The sequence below is a fragment of the Oryctolagus cuniculus genome, chromosome 16 (assembly GCF_051225735.1).
Source record: "Oryctolagus cuniculus isolate XC-2025 breed Fujian yellow rabbit chromosome 16, ASM5122573v1, whole genome shotgun sequence".
Taxonomy (NCBI): Eukaryota; Metazoa; Chordata; class Mammalia; order Lagomorpha; family Leporidae; genus Oryctolagus; species Oryctolagus cuniculus.
In genome coordinates, this window is record NC_142882.1 from 52,284,474 (window position 1) to 52,298,177 (window position 13,704).

General features: G+C 49.2%; 1 protein-coding gene across 8 annotated transcripts; it reads right to left on the reverse strand.

Annotated features, from left to right (window-relative positions):
- Positions 1-8,779: 8,779 nt before the first annotated feature.
- On the reverse strand, positions 8,780-12,396 carry LOC149121746 (uncharacterized). 8 transcript variants are annotated; one of them, XR_016222548.1, is made up of 4 exons: positions 12,260-12,396; positions 12,011-12,137; positions 9,196-9,241; positions 8,780-9,068 (listed from the first exon to the last, which is right to left on the reverse strand). XR_016222548.1 is itself a non-coding variant. In XM_089315398.1 (2 exons), exon 2 carries the CDS (start codon positions 11,744-11,746, stop codon positions 10,745-10,747), a length of 1,002 nt encoding a protein of 333 aa, XP_089171524.1. In that variant the 5' UTR covers positions 11,747-12,137; positions 12,260-12,396; the 3' UTR covers positions 10,210-10,744. The 8 variants fall into 8 exon arrangements, 1 of the variants encoding a protein (XP_089171524.1); XR_016222544.1 differs by having other exon boundaries at positions 8,780-9,078; XR_016222546.1 differs by having other exon boundaries at positions 9,196-9,254.
- Between the last annotated feature and the right edge of the window lie 1,308 nt (positions 12,397-13,704).

Below are 13,704 nucleotides of genomic sequence, written 5' to 3' on the forward strand. Positions count from 1 at the left end.
AGTAACAGTCCACTGTGAAGGAAACTTAGGCAGAGACGAATGTTTCAGTAAGTCGGATGAGTTGGCAATGTGCTTTTGTGTGTGTATGTCTGTATCTGTCTATAGCTACATATGTGAGAGTCCTTCAAAAAGTTCGTGGAAAATGGAGTTAAAAGGGCTATTTTGATGCAAAACATTTTTGAAATCCATACATAGTTTTATTCTTTCTTATTTTTTAAAAAAATTTATTTATTTATTTGAAATTATGGTTACAGAAGGAGAGGAAGAAACACACACACACAGAGAGAGAGAAACTTCTATCTGCTGGTTCACTCCCCAGTGGTCACAATAGCCGGGGCTGGGCCAGGCCAAAGCCAGGAGCCAGGAGCTTCTTCCAGGTCTCTTACATGGGTGCAGGGACCCAAGCATCTAGGCCATCTTCTGCTGCTTTCCCAGGCCACCAGCAGGGAAGTTTTTTTCATACTGTGCATTTTCCATGAATGTTTTGAAGACCTTTTGTATATGTTGAGTAAGGCACCAGGTAACAGTAGCTCTTCCATGATGGAGGCATGTGGTTGGGGACAGGAGAGGCAGTGCAAAAGTATTCTGGATTCTACTCTCAATGAATTAATGAGCACATAAAGAGTCATCTCAAAGCAGCTGGAGACTAAAACAACATACAACTGTAGAAGCAGTGGCCAGCACGCTGCCCGAGTGGGCTGTCCCAACGGTGAACACTGTTGGAATTCCGGACAGGGGACGCCACTGCTCAGGGGACAGCTCCTGGCCACACTGACCCACCTGCTGGGCCATGTATGTGCCAGCCGTGCTTCCGCATCAGGACTGTTGCTTTTCTTGTGGCCTGGAGCACTCTCCATGGCTGGAGGGCCTGTTCCTTGTGTGCGTGGCTCTCTCCCTCCAGAGCTCTCTGCTCCAACGTCCTCTTCTCCAGGAGGACCATTCTGTTTACACTGACAACCTCTCCCCTCCCCCACCCCCTGCTCCCTGATTTCTTTCTCTGCTGCATTTTTCTCTGTAGTATTTATCACCAACTGCATGGTTCATATTTTCTCATTTATTTATTTATTGTCTGTCTTCTCCAGTGGCATGTAAATTTGTGAAGGCTTGGATTTTTTTTTTTAATTTTTTATTATTTATTTGACAGAGTTAGACAGTGAGAGAGAGACAGAAAGGTCTGCCTTCCATTGGTTCACTCCCTAAAGGGCCGCTACGGCCAGCGCACTGCGCCTATCCGAAGCCAGGAGCCAGGTGCTTCTTCCTGGTCTCCCATGTGGGTGCAGGAGCCCAAACACTTGGGCCATCCTCCACTGCACTCCTGGGCCGCAGCAGAGAGCTGGACTGGAAGAGGAGCACCTGGGACTAGAACCTGGTGTCCATATGGGATGCTGGTGCCACAGGTGGAGGATTAACCAAGTGAGCCATGGTGCCCGCCCAAGGGCTGGATTAAAAAAAAAAAAAAAAAAAAAGAGGCAGAGAGAGAAAGGGAGGGAGAATCTTCCATCTGCTGGTTCTCTGGTTCACTCCCCAAATGGCCACAATGGCTGGAGCTGCCCCGATCCAAGCAGGTGCCAGGAGCTTCTTCCAGGTCTCCCAGGTGGGTGCAGGAACCCAAGGACTTGGGCCATCTTGTACTGCTTTCCCAGGCCATAGCAGAGAGCTGGATTGGAAGTGGAGCAGCTGGGACTAGAACTGGTGCCCACATGGGATGCCGGCACTGCAGTCAGTGGCTTTACCCACTACGCCACAGCGCCAGCCCCAAGGGCTAGATTTTTTTTTTTTTTTTTGACAAATAGTTAGACAGCGAGAGAGAGAAAGGTCTTCCCTCCGTTGGTTCACCCCCCAAATGGCTTCCAAGGCCGGAGCTATGCCGATCCGAAGCCAGGAGCCAGGTGCTTCCTCCTGGTCTCCCATGTGGGTGCAGAGGCCCAAACACCTGGGCCATTCACTGCCTTCCTGGGCCACAGCAGAGAGCTGGAGTGGAAGAGGAGTAACCAGGGCTAGAACCTGGTGCCCATATGGGATGCCAGCGCTGCAGGTGGAGGATTAACCAGGTGAGTCACGGTGCCGACCCCAAGGGGTAGATTTTTATTTGTTTAGTCCCATGTTCTAGTTCTAGTCCCTGGAATATTTCTGGCACATAGCAGGGGCTCAATAGCTATTTGGTGAATGAGTGGTCACTTTTTTTTTTTTTTTTTGACAGGCAGAGTGGACAGTGAGAGAGAGAGACAGAGAGAAAGGTCTTCCTTTGCCGTTGGTTTACCCTCCAATGGCCGCCTTGGCCAGCACGCTGCGGCCGGCACACCGCGCTGATCCGATGGCAGGAGCCAGGAGCCAGGTGCTTTTCCTGGTCTCCCATGGGGTGCAGGGCCCAAGCACCTGGGCCATCCTCCACTGCACTCCCTGGCCACAGCAGAGAGCTGGCCTGGAAGAGGGGCAACCGGGACAGAATCCGGCGCCCCAACCAGGACTAGAACCCGGTGTGCCGGTGCCGCTAGGCGGAGGATTAGCCTAGTGAGCCGCGGTGCCGGCCCGAATGAGTGGTCACTTTAAATGCTCTCCCTCTTACTTTCATAGAACCCTGAAAGCCAGTGAATGTATTTTAGAGATGAAGCAGCCAAGATGTGGATAGTTATGTGGTTAGTTGTCCATAATCATGGAAGCTTGTAATGAACTTTGTCATGAGCTGGCAGATGTCAGGGAGGGGGCTCCTGGGTTCTGTGATCCACGCTAGCGAGTTGTTGAAATGAGGGGGTGGGGTGGTGGGAATTGCTGACTGATAGCCAGCTCATCAGAGGAACAGGGTCCTCCTACTTGCCACCAAGTACTTGGCTGACATGGGATTTAGGTCTGGCCTCTGATACCTACCTGAGCTCGAGGTTCGTCTATGGCCACCTGCTGATGGGATGGTGGAGATGGCATCATAAGAGGGTGTTGGATGGCTTCTCTCTGGTTCCTGGCAGAGAGCTCCTAAACCCAATAGACTTTCCCAAGTGGTGAGGGATGTGAAGCATCTTTTGGTCTAATGAGGTGACTCTCAGAAGCCTCTAGATGGTTTGAGGATGGGGCTGGTCATCAGAAAGACCATGCCTTGATTAGAAGCTTGAAACTTTTACCCATACTCCCAACCTCCTGGGGCAAGAGGGGCCAGTGACTGACTTAATCACCAAGGCCAGTGATTGAATCCATTGTATCTACACAAGGAGCCCCTCATGGAGTCCCCTAAAGTGACAGAGTTCCCAGAGCTCTGAGCTGGCAAACACATGAGTGTGACGGCAGACTGCACGCTCCACCCCCACGGGGGCAGAAGATTCTGCACTATGGGCCCTTTCATATCTTGTGCTATGTATGTTTTTTTCTGGCTTTTTGCTTGTGTTCTTTGTTTTTTTTTTTTTTTTAAATTTTTTTTTGACAGGCAGAGTGGACAGTGAGAGAGAGAGACAGAGAGAAAGGTCTTCCTTTGCCGTTGGTTCACCCTCCAATGGCCGCCGTGGTCGGCGCGCTGCGGCCGGCGCACCGCACTGATCCGATGGCAGGAACCAGGAGCCAGGTACTTCTCCTGGTCTCCCATGGGGTGCAGGGCCCAAGCACCTGGGCCATCCTCCACTGCACTCCCTGGCCACAGCAGAGAGCTGGCCTGGAAGAGGGGTAACCGGGACAGAATCCGGCGCCCCAACCGGGACTAGAACCCGGTGTGCCGGTGCCGCTAGGCGGAGGATTAGCCTAGTGAGCCGTGGCACCAGCCCTGCTTGTGTCCTTTGTCATGAACTGGCAGATGTCAGGGAGGGGGCTCCTGGGTTCTGTGATCCATGCTAGCGAGTTGTTGAAATGAGGGGGTGGTGTGGGAATTGCTGGCTGATAGCCAGCTCATCAGAGGAATGGGGTCCTCCTACTTGCCACCAGCATCTGGAGTGAGGGCAGTCTCCCAGGACTGCACCTTCCAGTGTCTGAAGTCTAATGCTTCCCCAAAGTCAGTGTAGGATTGAACGGGAAGTGTGGGACACCTCGTCAGGGTTGGAGAGGAGTGGTAGCAGAAAACACACCATGTATTTGATGTCAGGAAAGAAAACTCCCAGTGATCAAGGTGGGAGTGTGGATTCTCAGACACACCCATCAGTTCTTCCTCATTTTAGTAAACACCATCTCCACCTGTCCAGTTGTTCAAGCCAAAGACATGGAGCCATTCTCAACTTCTTCCTTTCATTCATCTCCTTCACTTAGTCCACCAATAAATCCAGTCAGTTCTACTTCCCTAACAAGCCACCTCTCCCGACACTGTCCTGGTGCAGCCATCATTACCTTGCATCTGGATGATACCTTTTCTTTTTCTTAAAGATTCATGGTTTATCTGAAAGAGTTACAGAGAGAGAGAGAGAGAGGGAGGGAGAGAGAGGGGGGGAGAAAGAGAGAGATCTTACATCCACTGGTTCACACCTCAGATTGCTGCAATGGCCAGGGTTAGTCTAGGCCAAAGCCAAAAGCTGGGAGCCTGGGAGCTTCTTCCAGGTCTCCCATGTGAGTTCAGGGGCCCAAGCACTTGGGCCATCCTCCACTCTTTCTCAGGCCATTAGCAGGGAGCTGGTTCAGAAGTGGAGCAGCTAAGACTCTAACTGGCGCCCATATGGGATGCCAGCGTGACAGGGGGTGGCTTTACCACTATGCCACAATGCTGGCCCCTGGGTGACTCTAGTAGAGCTCTAAACAAGCCCATCTGCCTCCTCAGTTGCCCCGTCATTCATCCTCCTCATCGCTGATAGCAGTGGCAGAAAGCTCTGCACTGCCACGCTGGGAACATGAAGAGGGCTCCCGCAGCGCCGGCGCTGCTCCTCGGAGGCCTTGGCTGCAGCCTTCATCGTGTTGCTCTCTCTGCAAGGATCTCATTCTGCCCACTGCTCTTGCTTTTATTTTTTTCTTTTTGGAGGACAGAGGCTCAGAGGGAAAGAGAGAGCGAGAGCAAGAGAGTGAGGGACAAGCTCTTAGCCACTGGTTCAATGCTCCGAAGGCCCACAATGGCCAGGGTACTGGATCCTGGAACTAGGAGCTGGGAACTTACTCTAGGTCTCATATGTAATTGGTAAGACCCCAATCACTTGAGCTATCGCCTGCTGCTTCGCAGGGTCTGCGTTAGCAGTAAGCCTGAATTGAGAGCTAGAGCTGGGAACTGAACCCAGCACTCTGATGTGGGATGTGGGCATCTAACCCAACATCTTAACCACTGCTCCAAATGCCCACCTTGAACTTGCAGTTTTTGATGGTACTTAATTTAGGCTGCTGAGCAAAATTCCAGAACTTCGAGCCAGATTGTCCTTTTTGGATGATCCCCGGGCCTTATTAACTTAGGAGGGTCCCATCTGTGCAGAGCAACTTCATTGCTCCTATAGCATCACAAAATGTAAAATAGATTCATATAAAAAGCATCATTCAGAAGCTAATTGTTTAGTCTGGTATAGACTGTTTTCTTACGTTCCAGCTTGGTTCCCTTTGTATTAAAGCGGTAAGGACTGACTGGCTGTGGCCAGGGCTGCAAAACCTTAGCTCCTTGAACTGTAGGACTGGGCAGGGGCCACCGTGTGCTGTTAGGGAAATGCACTAGGGTCAGCAGCCTGGCTGAGTCACCTGCGTCTGCTTAGAATGGGGACCCGTGAAAGGAACACAAGAGACAGCTGAAAACCACTGAGTTCCTCCTGCCTGGCTTCTCTTCACCTGTGATTCTGGACAAGTAACCAGCGGTAAGCAGGGTGTTCTGGGAAGGTCTCACACAAGAACCCCTCGCCTCTGCAGGGCCCTACTGGTTTTGAAGCGTTTTCTGTCACGTTTGAATCTTGACACAGCAAGGTCCTTATTTTCATTGAAAGCTGTGGAAAGTCATGGCTGAGAGAATGGGGAACCTGTCCACTGTCACGTAATTGAACAATCTGAACCTGGGCTTGAACCCAGGTCTACAGACTCTCATTTTCTTTCTGTTATTCTAAGAACAAAAACCAGAGTTCTTTGTGTGGGCCAACTTTGAGTGATTCATAGGAGTTTCCTGGAGTGAAAGCTCACACATTTGTTGTTGTTTTAGTCTGAAAACTGTGAACTGTTTATCACCTAAAAAGTTACACAGGCAATTCCAGTTCAAGTTGACAAACTAGGTTTAAAGTGCTATATTAAAAAACAAAACAAAACAAAACAAAAATACAATTCATTTTAGGGCAACTTAACATTTCATTTTTAAAGAAATTATGCTAAGGGGCCGGTGCCGTGGCTCACTTGGTTAATCCTCCGCCTGTGGCGCCAGCATCCCATATGGGCGATGGGTTCTAGTCCTGGTTGCTCCTCTTCCAGTCCAGCTCTCTGCTGTAGCCCGGGAAGGCAGTGGAGGATGGCCCAAGTGCTTGGGCCCTGCACCCTCATGGGAGACCAGGAGGAAGTACCCGGCTCCTGGCTTCAGATTGGTGCAGCGCGCTGGCTGTAGCAGCCATTTGGGGGGTGCACCAACGGAAGAAAGACCTTTCTCTGTCTCTCTCTCTCACTGTCTATAACTCTACTTGTCAAATAAAAAATTAAAAAAAGATGCTAAAAAGAATGAAAACAGCAAGTATGATTTTCATTCTATAATTGTTCACATTTGTTCTTTTCGTCTCAATATTGTCTTTTTCAGAACATGACAGCTTAGCTGGTCAGATTTATTCTGAAGACATTTATCTACATTTGACCAGAGGTTTCAGAGGCTACTCTACCAGATGGCTGGTCTTAGTGCTCTTATGTTAACTGTGAACATTACTTTCTAGTCACACCTCTCCTATCTTCCTTAAGACCTGCATAGACTTGTCTTAAGTATGTTAAACACCTGTAAGAAGCTACAGAGTTTATGAGTGGTAGAAGTACTCTGGTTAATGATCAAAATGGCGTGGCCAGAGGATTAATAAGCATTGTCAATATGAATACTGTTCGATCCTCTGAGTGAGGATGCTAACATGTCGAGAGGCATACCCCAAAGACTCAGAGTCCAGACCAGCCGATGCAAAAGCAAGAGGATTTATTCGGCGTCTGCACAGACGGGCCTCCTGAACTCGGGAGTCCAGAGAGCGCCCCCAGTACAAAGCCACACGGTTTATATACCCGCAGCGACCAATCAAAAGCACTATAGTGTCCATGCACACAGCAGTCCAATCCGCGAGCTGATCATGTGAAAGGCATGCGTCCTCTATCCAATCAGCTACGGGATCACATAGGAGGCATGCACACAGCAGTCCAATCCGTGAGCTGATCATGTGAAAGGCATGCGTCTTCTATCCATTCAGCTACGGGATCACATGGGAGGCATGCACCTCGTCGCCATTTTGTTATTTACTTCTTTAGCAGCTCCTTTCCCTGTCAGTGTCATCTTGTTCACCCAGAGGGGGATGACGTCTCGCTCCCTTCGTTCCCCTGGAGGGAGAGCGGCGTCCCGCTTCCCACACCGTTATTTGAGTATTAAGAGGTACACAAACTGGGTTAGGTCTTAGCACAGCCAGGCACAAGTGTCGCAGCTAGCTAAGCATAGGGTCCCTTATTTTTATAGCTGCACCTAATTTTAGCTTTGGGGAAAAAAAGTTTAGGGCTATAATTTTTAAACTTTAATTTTATTTGGGGCAAAGGTGACTTCTTGTTTTTAATAGTGTTAGCTTAAGTCACTCCATCTTGGTTTGATTTTTAAGGTTCTTCAAATACAATTCTTATAAACACAAAGTGAGTCATTCTTTTCTCAATTAAAGAGCCAATCCAAAAACGATCTCATTCTATAAAGATTTATCATTTCTAAATACAGTGACAAGAACTGGAGTACTTTACCAATTTTGTTTCCTGCTACGTGCCTTAGATACCTTATTCAAAATTGGTGTTGGACACAACAGAATGACATTTGCAGAATGTAATATTGTAATGACAGTACTGAGGTAGATTGTGACATACTGTTAGAGCAGCATGAAATGGCTACATCTTAATTATTCAAATAGAACATTGATCCAATAACATAGAGAACAGCATCTGGAAACCTATTTCAGTGTTCACATAAAAAGTTAATCATTCTTCCCATCATTTTGTGCAGATAAGTCCTTGTTCATGCTGAAATCTGATGGCAATCACATTCGGGCCTTTGCTATAGTATGAAGAGGATGCTGAAGGCCGTCATGATAGCACATTCACAACATAAAGTCTCTTCCATTCACTTCCAGAATATACCCAGCAGTCCAGTTTTATTTCTGCCCAGCAGGCTGGACAAAATACGTAGGACAGGATATAAGCACAGGTGCATATAGGCAGCAAGACTACATTCAACAGACTCTGAAAAATTGAAAATGGCAGACACAGTGACGTTGGCGGTGCCTTTGCCAGCTCACTCATCCGGGCCCAGGGAGGAAGAGGTGTGTGCCCAGGTGTGGTTTGAGGCCACTGATGGGCTTTGTGGGAGTGTCCTGATTGGTAACGTCTGCCACTGGTGAGGGAGGGTATGTTAGGAAGAGTTGCAGATTGGTGCCTCCTCACATGGGGCACCAATATATTAGGAAAAGAGGCGCAGAATAAAGAGGCAGTTTACGAATTTATAGCCAGACTGAATTTATTCAGAGAAAGTAAATCCGCAGAGGTGGGTGACCAACTGCCCGTGTGTGTACAAGATGGAGATGTGGCAGAAGGCCGGGACCCCCAGGTGTTGGGCCTTTTTAAGGAGGGCTAGGGCTGGGGGTGGGGGTATGGGGCAACAGGGAGGGGAATTCCAGGAAATGGGTGGGGCCTTGGGAACCAGGAAAATAATGCAGGGTGGGGTATGAAGGCAATAGGGTGTGAGGCCCAGTTGAGTTTCCAGGACAGGGAATACAGAGTTTATCTCCTTTGGGCAATGAGGGAGAATGGCTGAGGCTTCCGTCCTTGTTCCATCAATCCCGACTCGGAGTATAGAAAAGGAGAAGGGGCGTCGATTTCTCTCTGGCTACTTCCTGCTGATATGGGGCGTAGACATGGAGTCAGGACCTATACTCGAGATCAGATTGATTGAAGAATAGTCTTGTGTTGTTCCTGCGACATGGCTTGAGATATAGCAGTTATTGTTCCTGCAAGAACCTTTGGAATGGGTTAATGATGCATGGCAGAAATAGGAGCACTATGATCATGAGAAAGAGAGGAGATACTAGAGACAATGCCCACAGAGGTAAACGATGGCCAAAATGAGACAGTTACCTGTATTTACATCTCGTTAGCGCTTCAACCCCAAGAGAGGTGCGTCCTGTGGGGGTAGACTTATGAGGAAGATGTTACTAGTTTTAATGAAGTAAAATGTACCCAAGGAGGTGTGCCCTTTGAGTTTGGCAGCGGTGGGAGTAGTCAATATCACCTGGTAGGGCCCGCTCCGCTTAAGGCTTAGAGCAGCCTCATTTTGTTTTAGATAAACCCAGTCACCAGGTTGAGAGGTGGGAATATAGTCGGGAGGCAGAGAGTGTGGGTTGGGTAGGTGCGTGTCTGCATAGGTCCACAGTCAGTGCATTTCAGTAAGAGGGAAATGCGAGAGGAGGAGGAATAGCTTCAAAATTCTGTAGGGGAGGGAAGTTAGGTGAAAGGAGAGGCTTCCCTAGAGAATTTCAAACGAGCTTTGCATTAAGGACTTCCGGGGAAGAGATCTGATTCTAAACAGAGCTGAAGGGAGGAGTTTCACCCAGTCTAAGTGGACCTGGAGAGGTTAGTTAGAGCCTGTTTTAAAATTCCATTCACCTGTTTTTCCTGAAGAAGGGGGACAATCTGGGATGTGAAAACGCCATGAGACATGAAGAGAGGCAATAGTATGAGTAATTTGAGAGGTAAACTCTGGTCCATTGACTGAATGGGAGCAGGCAATCCAAATCTTGGGAAAATATCATTTAATAATAAAGTGGAAATAGTGGAAGCTCTTGTTAGTGGTGGGGAAAGCTTCTGCCCACCCCGAGAAGGTGACCACCATCACCAGAAGGTAATGTGTTCGCCTAACTGGCAGCATATGGGTGAAGTCAATCTGCCAGCCCTCTCCTGGGAGTGATCCACAGGCCTGGTGAGTGGGAAATGGGGGTGGTTTGATATTAGAATTGGGGTTAGCAGTTTGACAGATGCTGCATGTCTGAGATAAATTATGCAGTTTGTCTTGTGGCGGGAGTTAGGTGTATGTGTGATCTCAGGAAGTGAAGAGAGTTTGATAGAATGGAGGTTTTTTAGACCTCTACGGCCTTCTGGGCCTAAAGGATATTGGGGAACAGTAACAGTTGCTGTAGGGTCTTTTAGAGATACGCCAATGGGGGTATGGTGGGTGGCAGTTACTGGGTGGGAGGTATCCCACACTATTGGATTAACCAAGGGAAGTCTGGGGTGGAGAGGTGGGGAGAGGAAGGTCCATAATGTGTGAAGTATAAAGGTTTGTGTTTTATCCCCGGTGGATAATGGAGATGGATGCCCTCAAGCAGTGGAGAAGGTCCCTGCCTAAGAGGGGGGTGGGGCAGTTAGGAAGGACAAGAACAAGAGTAACATCTCCAAAGGAGCAATATAAGGGAGGGGTCTTATCAGGCCTTTCGATTAGACCTTTCATGCCAACAACAGAGACTGAGGAAGGAAGGAGTGGACCGCAATATTCATTTAACAGATAAACTAGCCCCAATGTCCACCAAGAAAAGAACCTCACTTGCCAGACACTGTCCCTATTACCCTTGGGTCCCTGGACTCATCTGATGGGGGCTGTTGGAACCCGGGCCTCCTCATTCTGTTAAGTTTAACAGAGATGAGATGTCCTGTGCCAGAGGTTTGAGCAGAGGACTGTTCCAGAGGGGGGTTTCCCTCCCTGGGGGCAGTCCATCTTCCAGTGACCCCATTGTCCACACTTGGGACATGAGGAAGGGGGAGGCCTCGGGTTAGGGCAGCTCCTGGCCCAATGTCCAGTATTGCCACACTTAATACAGGCTCCAGGAGGGCCAGAGTCTTTAACCAAGGTGGAGCAGGTCTTGGCCCAGTGGCCAGCATTGCTGCGTTGATAACGTGGCCCCCGAGGGGTGGGACTTAGCTGGCGATTGGGGTCTTGGTGGACTACAGAGGCAAGCATCTGAGACTTTAATCTTCTATCTGTTTCCTTCTGCCGAAGGTCTGCTAGAAAGGGCAAACGGCCAAACGGACCTTCCTCTCCATCCACCTCCCTTAAGGGGAGGAGGGGTTTTGGTTGCTCGGTTCGGGACTGAGTGAGAGGAGGTAGGGTTGGGGGAGGTAAGGTGGGAAGGGGTAGGGAAGCAGCATCCGAAGGAGGATTAGGTGGGTCGGTAGGAGAGGAGTCTGGAAGCTGAGGCTGCAGAATTTCTCGGGATGGGGGATGGTCAGCAGGATCAGGGTCACAGCGCGGATGAGCTGAGGGATTGAGTGACGATGGGGCACAAGGTGGGGAGTTAGAAGGTTTAAGGGAGGGATCCAAGCCTTCTCTCTCTATGAGAACCTGGAGTGAGGAAAATCGACCCCGAAGGAGGAAGAAAGCTTGGACATAAAAGACTTCTGACCATTTGCCGTTTCTCTGTATATAACTATTAAGGTCGCAGAGAATTTGGTAATCAAAAGTGCCGAATTCTGGCCACTTTGAGCCATTGTCCAATTCATATTGAGGCCAGATTTTAGTACAGAGCTTAATTAGTCGCTTCCGTTTTATCACTTCCTTTAGGCCTAGCATGTGCAAGCTTTTTAAGAGGCAGACCAAAGGGGAGTCAGGCGAGATCCGAGAAATTTTGGAACCCATGGATGAGGTAAAATGCAGCCCGAGGGAAGGGAGTGCTTTTCACTGGGTGTCACCCTGGAGAGGATTGCCCCAACTGAGAACCAAAGTCCTCCTAAGAGGAGAGTAAAACTCCCGAGCTTAGACCAGCGTCCCAGTTCTGAGTGAGGGAAAACCGACTGGGGAATGCAGCAGCCCGACTGAACACCCCAGGCCCCTAAGATGGGGGGATAGAACCAGACACGAGCGTCGCCCCAGTGCACTGCAGGCGACAAAGGCCACCCTTACCAGTCCGACGGGTGGAGAATGAGATCCGATGTTGTGTGCAGCGATGAGATCCGGCAAAGGGCTCTGGCTGTATATGGAGAAGTGCAGGTAAAAGCGAGCGCGTGTTCCGGAGAGATGTCTCTCAGGCCTGCTCGGGTCAGAAGGGAAAAAGGTAATTGTAGAAAGGAGAAGGTAAGGGATGGGAAGAAGAGACAGTAAAAAGTGGAAGGAGTTCAGAGAAGAGTTTGGAGGAAGGGTGGAGGATCTTACGCAGGGAATGCAGGAGCGGCTGGTTCTGGCAAGATGCTGATTCCTCCTCCCACTCCTCACACGGAGCACCAGAATGTTAGGAAAAGAGGCGCAGAATAGAGAAGAGGCAGATGCCTATTTAAGGAGGGCTAGGGCTGGGGGTGGGGTAGGGGGCAGCATGGAGGGGAATTCCAGGAACTGGGTGGGGCCTTGGGAACCTGGAAAATAATGCAGGGTGGGGTATGAAGGCAATAGGGTGTGAGGCCCAGTTGAGTTTCCAGGGCAGGGAATACATTGCAGTTTATCTCCTCTGGGCAATGAGGGAGAATGGCCGAGGCTTCCATCCTTGTTCCATCAGTATGTGATAGCACATTGCTGCCTAGTTACTGCCCTTCCCTTGATCTTTTTTCTGTTTGGTGACATAGTTCTTTTCTTTTCTTTTTTCTTTTTTTTGGAAAGGCAGAGTTACAGAGAGAGAGAGATACAGAGAGAAAGGTCTTCCTTCCGTTGGTTCACTCCCCAAATGGCCACAATGGCTGGAGTTGTGCCAATCCGAAGCCAGGAGCCAGGCACTTCTTCAGATCTCCCACGTGGGTGCAGGGGCCCAAGCACTTGGGCCATCTTCTACTACTTTCCCAGGCCATAGCAGAGAACTGGATTGGAAGAGGAGCAGCAGGGACTAGAACCTGGTGCCTATATGGGATGCTGGTGCCACAGGCAGAGGATTAACCTACTGTGCCACCGCGCTAGCCCCTAGATTGTGAGTTTTTTGAGGAGGAACTCTTTGATTCTTTTCCTATTGCCTAGTATAATTCCTAGGCCAGAAGAGAAACACAAGATGTATTTTCTGAGTGAATAGACTCTTTTATAGTGGCCAGTCCAGCAAATCGTGTTTCCTTCAGGCCTTTTGTATCTGAATGATTTACTGTGAAAGTGCCTGTCCAGGAACCATAGGCATTGTCAGGAGTGGCTTGTCACCAAGCGAGAGTCCAGGATAGACAGGGTAGCGAGGGGGAATAGTTGTGGCAATGAATTTGGACATGCAATGTGGAACTTAGTGCTTAAACGAATATGTAGGCAAAGGATAAAGGAAGTATCAGGGATGGCTTGAACAGTTCAGTTTGTCCAGCTAAATGGATAGTGCCAGTCATGAGATGGGGAACTGAAAGAACAGTTTTATTAAGGGGAAGGAGTTTGATTTGGGCATTGGCACTTAGAGGGAGGCCAGGGCTCCAGGTCTAAATTAGGGAGTCATCAGTTTACAGGTGACCATGGTTTGAGTACAGAGAAGAGAAGGTTGCAGAAGACCCAGCCTTGAGGAAATCACCCAATTAGAGGCTGGGAAGAGAAAGATGAGTAGTTAACTGAGCTGAGGAGAGGGTCAACCAGGAGGTAAATGAGGGGTGTAGGACGAATCAAAGGAAAAGAAGGTTGGAAGTGTTAGAGTCAACCGCCTGAAAAACGTC